The sequence below is a fragment of the Pterocles gutturalis genome, unplaced genomic scaffold (assembly GCF_000699245.1).
Source record: "Pterocles gutturalis isolate BGI_N339 unplaced genomic scaffold, ASM69924v1 scaffold22561, whole genome shotgun sequence".
Classification (NCBI taxonomy): domain Eukaryota; kingdom Metazoa; phylum Chordata; class Aves; order Pterocliformes; family Pteroclidae; genus Pterocles; species Pterocles gutturalis.
The window spans coordinates 94,472-109,432 of record NW_010101251.1 but is presented as its reverse complement, the minus strand read 5'-3'; the positions used below and the strand labels follow the sequence as shown (position 1 = coordinate 109,432).

The window sequence follows — 14,961 nt, the reverse complement described above, 5'->3', positions numbered from 1 at the left end:
CATTCCTGCAAAAGCGTGCTTGGGAACTGCAGACTCTGTCATTCTGCACCAGTACGGTTATTACTCTACACGGTAACTACATGGACGCAGTGGTGCAAAATATACGAACCCCTAAGTATCCTCTACACCATGTTTTACTTTGCAGAAATACAAATGATTATGAACAGGCTGTTAGCTCCCAGACACTTGTTTTCACAGTACATATGGATCCTGTGTGTGAACACATCCCAGAGCACTTCCCGCCATTTGAATCATGAAGGGCCGGATCTTACCTCATACCTCTTACTTTAAGCACAGACTTCCTCAGCTAACAGCTCTTCTGGTTTCTAAGGGCCTGAAAAGAGGCACCAAGCACTGAAAAGTGTGGAGCGCTGAGAGCTCAGAAAGCCAATCAACGCTGGAAATGTTTCTGAGCAACTGAAGAAGAGCTTGTGCGCTTCTTCCTGAGACTCATCACTAATTGTCTTGAAGTTTGACCCTGATAAATCCTTACTGAGAAAATGACAGATTTCAGCTTAATTAGCTTTTGTTTCTCTGAGTGTGCACAAAGCAGTGCTGCATTTAAGCTCTTACTGAGCAAGTGGCGGCAGAAAGAAGCTGAAGGATTTCTTTCTTTCTTTCTTTCTTTCTCTCTGACACCCGCCTCCACTAACGAACCTGGATAATCAGCCAGCCTGTGCTGAGCACCTCTTCTGGAGGAGCTGGAAGTGCTTTCCCAGCTGGATGCAGGACCAGATCTGGGACACGCTGGCAGATTTCCCACTTACTTCAATGGGACCAAGATTGATCCTACACGAGACATTATCAAATGCAGCCACCTGTGGGGAGGGAGTGGGGGAACACAGCAGCTGTTTAGCAGCGCACGGTAACACAGAAACAAGAGTTCAGGCTCGGAAATTAAGAATACCATATCCAATTGCAACCACAGGTGGAATTTAGGTGAGCAGAATGCTATTGCCGCAGTTGGGATTCGGCATCAGCTTTCAGGCCGGCAGTACCCTGGGACCTTTCCCAGCAAAGGGTCAGAAGCACCGTGGTCTAATGGACACAGCATGGGACTGGGAATCAGGCATCCTTGAGTGCACCAGTGCGGATGTCCTTGGACACAACATGCTGGCCGTCTGTTAACTAAGTAACCTCCTTAACCTTTAGCAAATTCACTGAAACGCAGGGGGCTGTGCTGAAGGTTAGAAGAGAAGGTGGACCAGTCAACGTATTTATATTCCTGCCTAAAGATTTTATATTTTCTTTTCCAGAAATTTCCCTCTTCCCATAACTGTGGAGGGAGGCAACAATACCTGATTTAAAAAATGAACGACCCTTACTTCTCCCCTGTTATCCCCATCCGGAAAATACTGAGGGGTGGGAGACAATCACGGTCCCATAGAGCCAAAGGTGCTCCCGAGGCAGCCCAAGATGGATGGGTGAGCAATTTGGCTTCAGGGTAACTGTAAAACACAATGTCAGTGTAGTCTTTAAGGACAACGCATTTAGAAATACATGCATTAAAAAGCCATTATCAGATTTAAATTAATAAGCGTAGAGCTGCCTGTTGTGTATTGCTTTGCATGTATTAATCTAAATCAGTGTGAGGCCCGTGGCTTCTCTGAGCTGTTTCTGTCGACTCACACTGTTGGTCTTAGACACGTCCCCAGTGAAGGGGTGAATCTCAGACAGTCCTTACTCGGGTAAGACTTCTGAGGTAAGACATTTCAGATTACTGAACTTTGCATTAATATCCTTGCCATTTCCATGACATGCTGTGTTTCTCTAAAATCTCACATTTTACTCTGCAGTTTGACATGGGTTTACAAAAGAAGCAAAGCCTAAGAATTTGCTGTTTATTACAGTACAAACAAAATATGCATTTGTTTCAGTTACCTTTGCATATAAGATTGAAATATTTAGTAAACCAGAAGGCATGGCAAACACACAGCTTATTTAAGCTATACTTTAGTTATCCTATCAGCTCGATGAGCTGCACCATTTGGAAATAGATACTCTTTTGACAAGGTTTCAGTCTTATTACTCTATAAATAACTATACTACAGGGTGAAAATCAGCCTCACTCGCAAAACCTACTTAAGTGCCACTCACGCCTTACAAATTAAAAAAGAAGGTATATAGCATATAATTCCTGTGCTGGACTTCTGAAGGAGTGACTAATTTCACTTTAGGAGAAAATATAGTCTTCAGTGGTCAAAAGTGAAGTATTAATCAATCCTTGCAGCCAGTCCATTTAGTGTGAGTTTTCATTTTGGAATTTGGAATTTGGAGATGATTTGCTTTTGTAATCTGTTCTTTTCTTCCTAGCCAATATACATCGTGAGATAGCCACTGGGGGACAGGGGAACGCAGATGTGAGCATCATCAAAAATGAAAAAATTATACAAATGTTTGGAGACAGCATATTTTCACTTTTCATTTGTATTTTTATACATTCTTCTGTATTGCATCTAGTTTTTACAGTCAAGATATGTTCACAGGCAGTCTTAAAATGTAATTATTCCATTTCATTTCTACAGAAAACATCCTTGTAGGAAGTCACATAAAGTGTCCAAAAGAGGACATGAACAACCTCTTATGCGGCTTTTTCTTTGTCTTTTTTTGAAAACACATGGAAATAAAATATTTTCCTCTTCCACTTACAATTTTCCCACTTGTTTTCTGATGTTCTTGCAAAGAGAGACTTGAAAGTGCAGATTTTAAAAGTATTTTAAGAAAAAAAATATTTTTAGTGAAAACTTTTTAATAAACATATTTTAAAATGAAAATGACACATTCTTTTAAAAAATATTTTAAATATGAAAATAAATTTAGAAAGTGGAAATTGTGAAATTCTGTTCATGTATTTTTATTTTGATACTTCTGGAAAGCATAGATAACAGACCTAATAACAGACTAGATTTTCTGGATCTGTTTACACTGACATTATTTCAGAAATTGAATAAAAAATATACCTTCTCTAAAGCTGTTTTCACCTTCAGCCTGGGCCAGAGAAATGGCACAATGGTCTTTATACTCTCAGCATAGTCATTTAAGCCATAAGACTTTTCCCCTTGCAAACACGCTATGTTGTCTCCATACCAAAATATCTGCCTAAGCCTCTGTTCCCCTTACTGTTTCATCATATGTTGTACCATCAGAAAGCATCTGACTTTGGGCATAGCTCCTTTTAGTAGGAGAATTAACAAGAAAAAAAGTGACTAGAACACAAAAAACAAACCAAACACACCAAACAAAACGAACCAACCAAACAAATTAACCACAAAAAACACCCCCCCAAAAAACCCAAAGAGAGCAAAAACACCCTGGCTAGACCCCCCCCCCCCAAAAAAAAAGAAAAAAAAAAAAAACAAAAAAAACCCCCTAAAACCTCAGCCAAACACTTATATAACCTAAGAGGAAGGGAACAGAATATGAAACACCACCAAAACTAAGATGTGTCGGCGCTTCTTACAAATATCACAACCATCTATGGCTGGACAGATTATTTCCTTGACTTGTACTGTTTGAAGCTATTAACCAGCAGTCCATATCAATCAAAAAAAATCACCTGGAAGTGTTCTGGTTTTTACATCACATGGAAAATCTTATGCTTTAAAGCACAAAAGACTTTGATTTTAAATTGGTGAATTATACACAGAAACCACATAAGCAAAAGGAGAAAGGAGAGCTCTAAGCAACTGTCCCAAAAATTTCCTTTGTAAATGAAAACCCCATATGGTCTCCAATTGACCTCACAGGGTTTGGTTTGCATCTGGGACTGAATGAAAAAGCTAATGCCCAAGAAAGACATCATCTGCAGACAGACTGTGATACTGTGGCTTTGTAGGGATGTTTATATGTTGAGCAAACATCAGATCCCAAAATATTACTCTGTATAAAAGTGGGGTTACCTGACAGACCAGAGAGTCTCAAAGTCCAGAGACAATGGGCTCCACTGGTGGATGCAAAAAACAAGCAAGTAAAAACGTAGTCTTGCTGCAGCTGTCAGACCAGATGTTTCAGCCACACATTGGAAAGTGATAAACTCAAGATTACAATTTGTTATGTACCCTTACCTGACCAAAAAAGAAAAATAAATACAGGTGTTTCTAACACATTTTAGTATAACTGTTATTTTGATATATAGAAATAAAATCTTACAAATCTGCCTTGTAGAATTTATAATTAAACTCTTTTCCCATGCCTTCTTTTTTGTTACTGTAATGAACTTATTTTACAAACCTCGAAATCTGGATTACAACTGCAAAGAATGTCACACTTCAGCTAATGACAGAAGCCTAGTTCAGGGTAATATTAGCAACACTATCGTAAAATATTACAATAGAGACCATTTAAAGTTTATAAAATGTAACAGAATATATTAGGGAGACACGTGGGTTTAATTTTCCATTCATGCAGATGTAATTCCTTAGACCTCCACCTCTCATCTACAACTGTGCGCGAGAAGAACCAGGCCAAACCACTCTGCAGAACAGCACACAGCTTTGGGTGGGTGACTACCAGGCCATAAATAGATTACAGTCTACTTACTCTACAATTCGGTTCCAGAAAGATTTTAATCTCTGCTGGCAGTGGAAGCTGAGCTGAACCTTGACTCTTGAAATCACATTTGCCTTTTGAAAATTAACCTCTGCTACAAAATGAGCAGAAAATAAGACGATTGTATATGCACTCCCATACACATATGCTCATATGACAAAATGTTAGCAAACTCAATTTCCATTAGTTGTTATCAAATACTGAGAGATTGCTATAAGACATGGGCTCATGAATAATAACAATTATTAATTATCTGAAATGTTAAATGCAGATCAATACCCATAGTGGTTGTATTAAAGAGAGCATAACATTTGAACTGTAGGGAACTTCTGGTCTCAAAAACACATGAACCAGAGGAAATCTCTTGCATTTAACCTAATTACTTCATTATGAGTGACATAAGAACCAGGTCCAAAATCTATGTATGAACTGGGAAGTATTCAGGTTCTTGGGTATCTCAAGACACGTAAATTTAACTGCTTAGAGAGAGAAGTATTAGCTTATGGCATGAACACACGTTCACACCTGTTGCTGGAACAGTTTCCAGTAACGGAACTAGTTTATCACAATAAGTGTTAATACTTTATTCCTTTTTCTGCTAATCCCATTTTCTGTTTTATTTTAACTGACTGCAAGATCGCTACAAAGTTTATGGCCCTGTTGGGCTTTAAAGCTTATGTCAGTTTTCAGCATTTTTATAACTGCAGCTCACATTGCGCTGGTTATTCTAAGAATCTGTTTGAAACCACTTCAGTTCAGTCCAACGCTGACCTTCTGCTGAAGCAGGAGCAATAGAAAGGTTTTGCTGAAGGAAAAGATAATGTATTAATAATTGGACTCCCAGCTCAATGCATATGTAAATAAATGTATATGTTGTATCATATGTGCTAAGGGTTCTGTTTAAAACCTGCAGTTATTAAGATGGAGGCAACTTTTTTCCACTCTGGACCAAAACTTAATTTCACTTCATTTTTATTGAGCTCATGAAGGAGGCAAGGCTCAGTTTCATTTTAACTATGAGCCTGTTGTGGCTCATAGTACAGCTCACAGCAGCCCAACTGACCCCCAGACCATTGATTTGAAATTTAGCAGACTTAGAGTTGAGCCTTTAAAGTTTACTGAATATTATTTTTTTAAAAAGAGGGGGATCCTCTCCTGTTACAGTTTCTGGGCCAGCTCATCCTCTGAAACCTTCTCTGGGACTGCAGGTTGTGGAAAGACCCACTGCTCCTCCTGCTCCTACTCCTGGGTTTGTATTGCTGAGTCCTGCCTAACAAAACCCTGTCTTACTTTCTGTAGTGATCCCCGATCTGTCCCTCTCAGTCCCTGGTCTCCAGGGTCCTCTGGCCTCCTGTGTGTGCAATACCTGCTGGACGTGAGGAGCTGTGCTAGCCTTGCCAATCTCACCCAGTATACCAAAACACAGAATTTTATCTATGTAGTTTTATTAAATACGCTCCTTGTGGTGGCCTGAACCCAAACAGCAGGCTAGTTCAGATGATTTTGAATTTATTTCCCATGATGGAAGAGGCCTTATATCTCACTTGGGGTTTTACACTCCCACTGCACCCCAGACTGGTGAGGTCATTTCTTTGAGAAGAATCTCATTGCAACAACATTTGAAATAAAAGAAATGAAAGTTGTTTTTAAGAGTAATAACTTTTAATTCAACCATTTAAATCAAATACTCCCAGCACTGAGACCCTTAGTCATCCCAGACTTCTACTAAAGTGAGTGTGGGTGGGGTTCATTGTAGAATTCATACCCCCAGTCATATCTAAACTTAAATCAGAAGATTTAGTTTTCATGGAGGATAAAAAATATGGAAGAAGGAATTGATCTGCTTGTTTATGAAGTAGGCAAACACGTGATAAGAGTTGTCTGAAATGCAATAATTGAAGTACTGCATCACCACCGGGGAGAAGAGTAGGCCTTTTGTTCGTGCATGCGAATGCAGACCACCTGTTACTCCATCGCCTTGGTGTGGTTCCACTCATTTACTTAATATCCAAGTCAGAGAAATGGGACTTTGTGGACTGATAAAAATCTAATAAGGAATAATTGGGCAGGTTCTGCATGGTGACAGCATAGCCTTCCAGCCAAGAACACAGAGTACCCCTGTCTTAGGGTGCTTTACATGTAGCAGTTTAATATCCCCCCCATACCTCCTTTAAGTAGTCTTAATTGGCCTTATAATCAAGGTACCCAAAATGACGAGCCTCTTGTGAAATGCTTGGCCTACATTATTTTGCAGCAAAAATGCCAAAAAAAGTTCTCTGCATGTTCTCAAAGCACTGTACGACTGGTTAGTATCTTCAGCATCAGTCTCTCTGCTGATTAAAGGTCTTGTGCTGAGAAATTCCCTCCTCCCCACAGACTTCTTTTATAGTATTTAGCACTCAGTGCTTTACACTATCAAAGCATCGTACGCATGCTATCTAATATCTCCTAATTAACTCATATATCTCCTATTATAAAAGCATCTAAAATTAATGACATATGGTATCGCTGGCTTTATACAACACATGCAAACTCTGCTTTCGAGTTTTACAAGAAATGTGGGTAAGCTGAGATTCCTTTCTGAAATCTGACAAACACTTTGCCATATCTGACTTTCAACAGAGAGGAAATGAACAACGATGCAAATTGGATCTGCACAGTTATCGATCAGGGACTGAATGTGCACACAAACACCAGCATGGGCAAGGGCGAATCGACAGCTTTCAGAGCCAACATTTTTGGTTCTTTAATGAGGTGCACACCAATTACATGGGTTTCCCACAGGCTTTGCTCTTGATATCTGTAGAATGCATGAGAAACAAGTAAAGTCTGTCGTTTTGGTATCCATCAAAGCTCTCTTCCATGTGAGGAAGTGGCTAATTTGTCATTTCACACTCAGAAAGGCGTGAAAGGCAAAACGGAGGGAGGTTAGATGGAAGAGAGGGAAGGGGGGTTGTGACTCAGAAGAGACAGCAGGCCGGATTTTGAGCTTGTGTTTGTTGCTGCATATCAGAAATAAATTCAAAGAAATCACATTGATGTAAAATAGACAAGAACGAGGCCAGTGTTTCTTGCTTATATGGAAAAATTTACATTACTAAAACCAAAATATGAACCAAGGAACAAGGAACACTTTACAAATGAAATTATGGTATATAGCAAATTTCTAACTTACAAGTTTTATTTACACATGGACATTTTTTGTTTTATTTAATTATAATAAAAGTATTAATTCCAACAACGCAAATTTTCAACTTTAAAATACATAAGGCCTTTGGGAGAAAATCCCAAAGAATACACACATCTGAGGAATGTCAGCTCTGTGTCAAGAACGCTGGTCTTGCCACTAAATATTTTCCCTCATCGTCTTTTGTTTTAGCTTTGTTGTCTTTTATTTTTCTTTTCCCCTGCATAAAACAAAGCTAGCAAAGGGCCAGAGAAACAGTCAGAGTCAAACATTTGGAGAGACAGGAGAGGTGCGGGCAGAAATCCCATTATTTGTGAATAGGATTTGTGCACATACCTCCCACGAATCGCTTTGGAAATTTATACCCAAGCATCTTGGTGGCAGTTTCAATTAGAGTCAACATTTCATTTCAGCAGATGGACTGCAAACTGGTGGCTACTCAAACTCTAATGAGTAATGCTTGATAATTCCCTTCTCTTAAACTATGATTATGCTTTCCGCATTATTTTCTCTTTTTTTTTTTTTTTTTTTTTTTATGGGGAGAATGAATGTTGTCCCTAAGCCAACACTTAATTTGATTTTTTGCTGAGGCTCTCCGTGCTAGCAAACCCCACTCATGTGCCTGTATACAAGCCCAGTGGGTAAATTAGTGGGTATTTTTGCAGATCTGTCACACATTTCTACCGCGCTTCTTATTCAGAAAGATGCCAAATAACTAGAAATACATCTGCCCTCCCCTGAAATGTAGCCACCTCTGGGTGGAATGTGGCAGCAAATATTAACATGGGAACACGGACACTAAATCCTATGTGAAAATTATGCAGGAAGTACAGAACACAGCTCACGTAGCCCCAGGCTACCCAGAAAGTAGCTGAAAGTGTACATCTTTTGTTTTTAATGAATGCATTTGAAATTATTGCCTGGTGTGTGGTGTTCCAATAAGGAATGTCTCATTTGGCATCGAATCCCATTGTACAGTCTCATACAGATTAACAGTGATGGTGAGTTATCTGATTTCAATAAGAAGCATTACTAATTCATAGGCAAGATGCACAAAACCAGAACACAGTATTTTTTTTTTCCATGGAAAATGTCCTTTCTTTAAATAGCATTTACAAACTACGTAGACGGTGGCCTGGCTGGCTCATGGTGCCTTCGGTTTCGCTTTTTTTTCATCTCCTGCACATGCTTCCATTTGGCACCCCCTTTGTTCCTTTGCCGCCGTTTCTCCCGGTGCCACATCTGTTCACAGTACTCATCTAGGCTAAAGCTGGGGCTGCTGACGAGCTGGATGTAGTCCTTGTACCTCAGGCGGGACTCTGTCAGCAAATCCCTCACCCGGCCCTCCTCGTCCTCAGTTTTCTGAGTGCTTTCCATTTGCCCATTCTCGATGATGTTTAAATTCAGCTTCGCGATGGTATGGACAAAGGTGTGCTCCTGGGCTTTGCAGAAATAGGCTCCTGCATCCTTTCTTTGCAAGCTGCGGATCAGCAACCCGTGCTCTGTTTTGATGATCCTTTCATCAGCCTTCAGCTGTCGGGTTGGACAAAAAAGAATGATATATGTGAGTTTCACCGGCAAAGCCAGAGCACGTGTCAGTGTTATACTGAGGTGGAGAAAAGGCTCGGCTGGCACAAGGTATGCCCCGTCCCTTGGGTGCCAGTACACGGTGGGGCATGTGCAGCTGGGACAGATACCAGGAGATCCTTTCAGTGTCTGCATTCTGCTCCTGACTATAGCATCTGTATCACTGACATTTCAGTGTGCAGTAGTAAAAGATACATGCTGTACAGCTGAAAGAACAGACAATAACACTCACCACACCAAAATGCAATAAGTTAGACTACATTCTCCAAAAAAGGGTCACTATTTAGTACCACAAATCCCATCCATTTTTTTAATTGCTCTTCCTGAGGTATTGTAATGCACCCAATATTTCAGGGTGCTTGTATCTATCTGGAGGGCTGAGGTCCTATTACACTGAAAATAAATACTGCTACTGATTTTTAAAGTGAAATGCTGTGATTCTTATCTTCTTCAACTGGGTTTTACAAAAGGAAGTTGATCCTGGCTTTGACTCACCAACATGTGATGAAAAGCACCCAGTGAAGTTAGATGAATACAACCAAGTACAATTCTTTTATTGTTAAGAACTGTGAAGAAGAACTTAGAGGGAAAAAAAAAACAAGAAAAAAAGGAAAATAAAATAATGAGATTGAAAGTGAGAGCTGAAGTCTGTCAATGCGGAACTGTAGTTTCTTTTACAAATTGAAATATTTCAAAAAATATAGCATGATCTCACATGTTAAAAATAAGGTGCACCTTAGAGTAATAACACTGTCGGTTAAGTCACGTACTGGTGATCTGAAAATTATTTCCAAAATAACTTAAGTTAAAAAAGTGTAACCGCCCCCCCAAAAAAAACCAAACCAAAACAGGATGGGGCACTGGGCACCTAAGTATTTTTGCAGCTGGAAGCATAGAAGGTAAGTGATTTGCCAAAGACCATATAAAGATTAGTAGCAGAGGTAGAAGTAGAAAGCAGAGCCCTAACTCCCGGTGTCCAGCACCAGCATTTCTTTTGAAAATGATCCTGGTCTAGTCCAAAGCTGTCATCTCCCAGGCACGCTATGTTCTGCTGCCACGCAGAGGCTGCAGCACACAACGGCACCAAAGGACCTGGAGCGCTGCTTGCTCAGCCTGCAGCAAAGCCAGGGCCTTAAACGCAGCCGCAGCACTGCTGGTGGCATTGCTATAATGTAGGAAAACTTCAGCCTACGGCTGAAAAGCAAGTTTTAGAAGGGGGAGGGGGGGCAGAGAGAACCAACACAAAATCTGGAAAATTTCCCAGAGTGCACATCTGACCCTCCAGCAAACTTCAGAGGATGAAGATCAGGGAGGCATAAAGATGACTAAATTAGATTTATTCACAGTGGGTAAGCTACACACTGTTTCTTTATGTAAAAAATCTGCACATGATTCTCTCTTCTACTCCATGGGAAAAAATGTATACATACATATGATTCTCCATCTGTTATGATTCTAACTCACTAGTACTTTATCATAAAAGGGTCTCTTGGAGCAAAGAGTTGGATGAGATGAGCTCCCCAGGCTTTTAGCTGTACCCTTTTCTAAGTTTCTGTGATAATGACTTTGGAAGGGTTAAATGGAGAGACCACTTTGAGATCACCAGAAAAAGCAATACACATCTACATAAAACACATGCAGAGAGAGAGAGAGACTTTGGCTTGCTACTGTATCAGCTGCAACAGTCTTCAGTAACATACAGATTAAATAGGTAGGCAGGTACATAGGTAGATGGATAGATACATATGTGGATGGATGGATATGGGACTGTGTACTACCATTGATCTGACCGCAGCAGAGACAAGAAATCAATTGTTACAAAAACTTGGGCAGAACATGGCTCTGGCTGCCTTGTTCTGTGGCCGAATATTTTTTGGCTCCTGCCACCAGTTGATGGTGTTGGGTCAACCCTGAGCTTTAGTTTCCTTGTTTGTAAACTGTATATAAACATGCATACTTCGTACCAGCAGGGTGAAATCATGCTAATTTCAGGAAATTCCTGGAAAATCGATTGTCCTGATAACAAGTGATACATGAGCACAAGCTATTTTGATTTACTACACTGAGCTTAATTCAGAGAAATCACGGTCAAGACACAAGCATATACGCAGAAGATATCAGGGAGACAGACTGGAGAAGACCACTTTTCCACCTCCAGAACAGACAGTATAGGGCAGTAGTCCTCAATTTTATCAGCTAGTGACACTTCACTCCAAGTAAATGTGCCTTTCTTACAGTAAAAACAGCAGCATAAAATGTATAAATGAATCCACCAATAAGTAGCTGTAGGCAGAAATATGTCTAGGGCAGGTGTTTCCTTGTGGTGCTGTACTCCACAGAGAGAGGCAGGAGCAGGGGCCAGGTGGAAGTGCTCGGAGGCTTGTCTGTTGCAATATGACGAGCAAGCCCCTCTTTCTTCTGCCCATGTCAACATGAAGACCCAAGTCTGAGAAATTTAGGGAAAAGGATGGGAAGATGCAGCTAATTTCAAAGCATTTGGGTTTCATAAGGCACTATACAAAAACCAAGTTCCCACATTGAGTGCAAACAGGACAGATTTCTTTGAGCTCAGGGCTTGATGCAACTGCAGCAGTAGCATCTGCCCATCGGTGGCTCTGCCAGTATTGTAGTCTAGAGTGCCTTGACAGCTGTGTACCTCCTACACTTGGAAGACCTCCAGCTGGCTGTTTTCCTCTGGCTTGGTGCCAGTCCAAAAAGCCCTCACTAGTGCTTCGCCTGATTTTCAGTGAAAGGAAAGCAGAATAACAGCAGATCTAGACTTGAAAAGATCACTGGACCCCCATGTCCAGCACCCTGCTACTCATAACTATTCACCATTTGTGTAGCAGCCGTCACTTTCTAGTGGTAAACGTGTTAACTGATGGAGTTGCCCCCCCATCTACCTTGGGATACCGCAGAGAAAGCTAACAGAGTCTAAATTGGTCGTGTCCCTTAATCCCAGCCCCTCATGACTCCTATTTTTAATGAAGCAGCGTTCTTACAGAACGTCCTGTGTTAACCTTGGATATTGATTTACGGTGACTGTCACCTCTTCCTTCTCTGTGCCTTCATTGTTCATTCCTTTCTTATCCTCTGGCAGGATGAAATTATGGCTCCGATTTCACACGTATTGAGCAACACTTCATTACTGTTTTCCCCCCTCACTTCTCTTTTTGGTATCCTGTTTATGTTGTTTTACCCATAGGTTCAGAATTCTTCCTGACTTTCCTCTCTACTCTTCCCCCCACAGGGCTCTGGAGTTTCATAAACACCTGGCATTTCATTACTTGGTAGTAGATCTTTAACCTTTCACTTGAATGTTTAATGTGCTCTTTGGTTCCTGACCTATAGATGTAAAACACATTTTATTAAATTTTGAGGAGAGTGAAGAGACTAGTTAGATAAAAGACATCATTTTGTTTTGGTCAATTTTGGTTTATTGCCCCCCACCATGTCATAATCAATAACTCTCCTAAAATATTTGTAAATAGGACTTAACAATTCAGAAGCACGGAGGCTTTAATTCATAAAAGCTTGTTGACATGTGCTTAAATTTGAACATATGATAAAAATTAAACATGAGAGACAGTTTTGTTCAATAGTGAATAAATTATAATCCACAAAAATGAAGCAATTGATTACCACTAACTTTCTTTTCTTAGTGGAGTGGGAGCAAATTTTTGACAATATTTTATCAACAAGTTGTACTTTTCATCCTTCATAATAAACAGGTAAGTTTGCCTAAAATTACATGCCATAGATAATAGCAACATTTGGCAAAGGGAGAAGACCCCCACACAAATCAAACACTTGATTTTCACAACCTGAACTTAACAATGGAGGAAAAATAGGCATTGACAATAATGATGGCAAATCTTTAAGCAATCAGTAAGCTGGAAAACAACCAAGGATTTGAAAGTGCTGTGGCACCAGGTTAGGTCAATACCTTTTGTCCTTTGCTAATGATGTGTTTAGATAGCTCCCTCTTTACAAATAATTCACATGTCAACTCTTTCACAGTTAAAACACTGCACCTGTCTGGGAGAAGAAAGTGGCTTCAAAGCCTGCCTTCCCTCATTAATCAACATGTGAAAAAATGTTAGAGGTAAAGCTGGACTAATCATGGGTTAGCTGCAACCCCTGAACAAATTGAGAGGGGGAGAAAGGAAAATGAGGAACATTCGCTGAGAATTCACATTCATCTTTATTTTTCTATTGTTTTCTTCTTTATCCTCATCATTTGACTGGCAATAAACATCACTCTGGATTTTTTTGGCATTTTTGTTATACATGACTTTGTTTCTCTTCTACTGGGAAAATAATCATTTAACTCCAACACAGCTGTAGAGTTTTGGTTTTTTGTGGGGTTGTTGTTTTTTTTAACATCTTTTTTTTATTTACCAAGAAGCCAGAGGAAAAATGAAGAACGTGTTGCTGGTACAATGTCATTATGGAGAAGCATGATTCCTAATATTTTCAAGGTGAAGCTAACTTCTTATTCTGGGACTAAATTTTAAACTCCTACCCTCCCAGTATATCTAAATCAAATCAGAAATGTCACATGCTATATCTCAGTTCAGAGTTACTTCTTTTTTTTTCCCCATGAAACTGCCAAATATTAGTCTTACTTAAGAATTTCAAGGTAGTAGGAGGAAAAAAAAGGTGGTGAGTCATACAATAAAATAAAAGAGTGAAAGCATGAGAGCTATAAGTAGTCCCTATGCTGCAGAACTAATCTCTTCTTATGTTGCCCCTCTCTTGATCTCTCTCTCATTGACTTAAGTATTCAAACACTGAACTACACTCCTCCAACAGAAGGTACTACTAGAAACTCAGAGCTTGGTGTGTGTCCTCTTCCCTATTCAGACCTCACCCAACTTTACGGCTGGCACTGACTCTGTGACCCTTTTTTCCCCACAAGACACCACTGACCAGATGTTTGTAACATAGAAAATAACCATCATGACACAAAAATCTCTAGCCGTGAAAAGATGGAAACTTACATCTTGGATAGACTGAAAAATATCTTCTCAGTCTGGCTAAAATGGGGAATGGGAACAACATCTCATTACTCCAATGGAGGAGCTAGGTCACACCCTTGTGCCTGGCAAGATGTCCTGTCCAAGAGTGGGTCAAACTCTTGTACCTAACAAAATATCAGACGGTTGTTAAGTCTGTCAGAAAAACACAACCCAGGGACAGTAATATGTAAAGGGTGAGAACCACTGAAGAAACTGGAATGTCCTCCTGCCTTTTGGTGGATTTAATTTCACCCCCAGGTATGAATAGAGCAGGAAGGAGAGAGTTAAAGGCGATCTGCACCTATTGTGTCACTTCAGACCATATGGTTTGTTCTGTCCCCTGCAAGGGGATGTGGCAGCTTGGCAGACCTGGAGCCACAGGAGACTCAAGGTGAAGTGTAGCTTAAAGCAGGGGGGCTAATACTTTTCAGAGCCATGAGGCACCAAAACTAATGGCTTTGTAGGAAGGTATGCATTTGTTTTTTGCAGTCCTGTCACCTACTATATACATAACATAACACATAGGAATTTTAGGAGAAATAAATAAATAGCTGTTTTAAGCTTCAGAAAGCTTCAGCACTCTAAGACATGATGAACGAATGGCGTCCCCACTGTTTT

General features: G+C 40.1%; 1 protein-coding gene across 1 annotated transcript in view; it reads right to left on the bottom strand.

Moving 5' to 3' along the window:
- Positions 1-8,492: 8,492 nt before the first annotated feature.
- SEMA3D (sema domain, immunoglobulin domain (Ig), short basic domain, secreted, (semaphorin) 3D) overlaps positions 8,493-14,961 on the bottom strand; it is a 95,990-nt gene continuing 89,521 nt past the window's right edge. Inside the window, exon 17 of the mRNA XM_010082797.1 lies at positions 8,493-9,268. Coding sequence (XP_010081099.1) covers positions 8,855-9,268 — 414 coding nt within the window. The 3' untranslated portion in view covers positions 8,493-8,854. The remainder of the gene's footprint in view (positions 9,269-14,961) is intronic.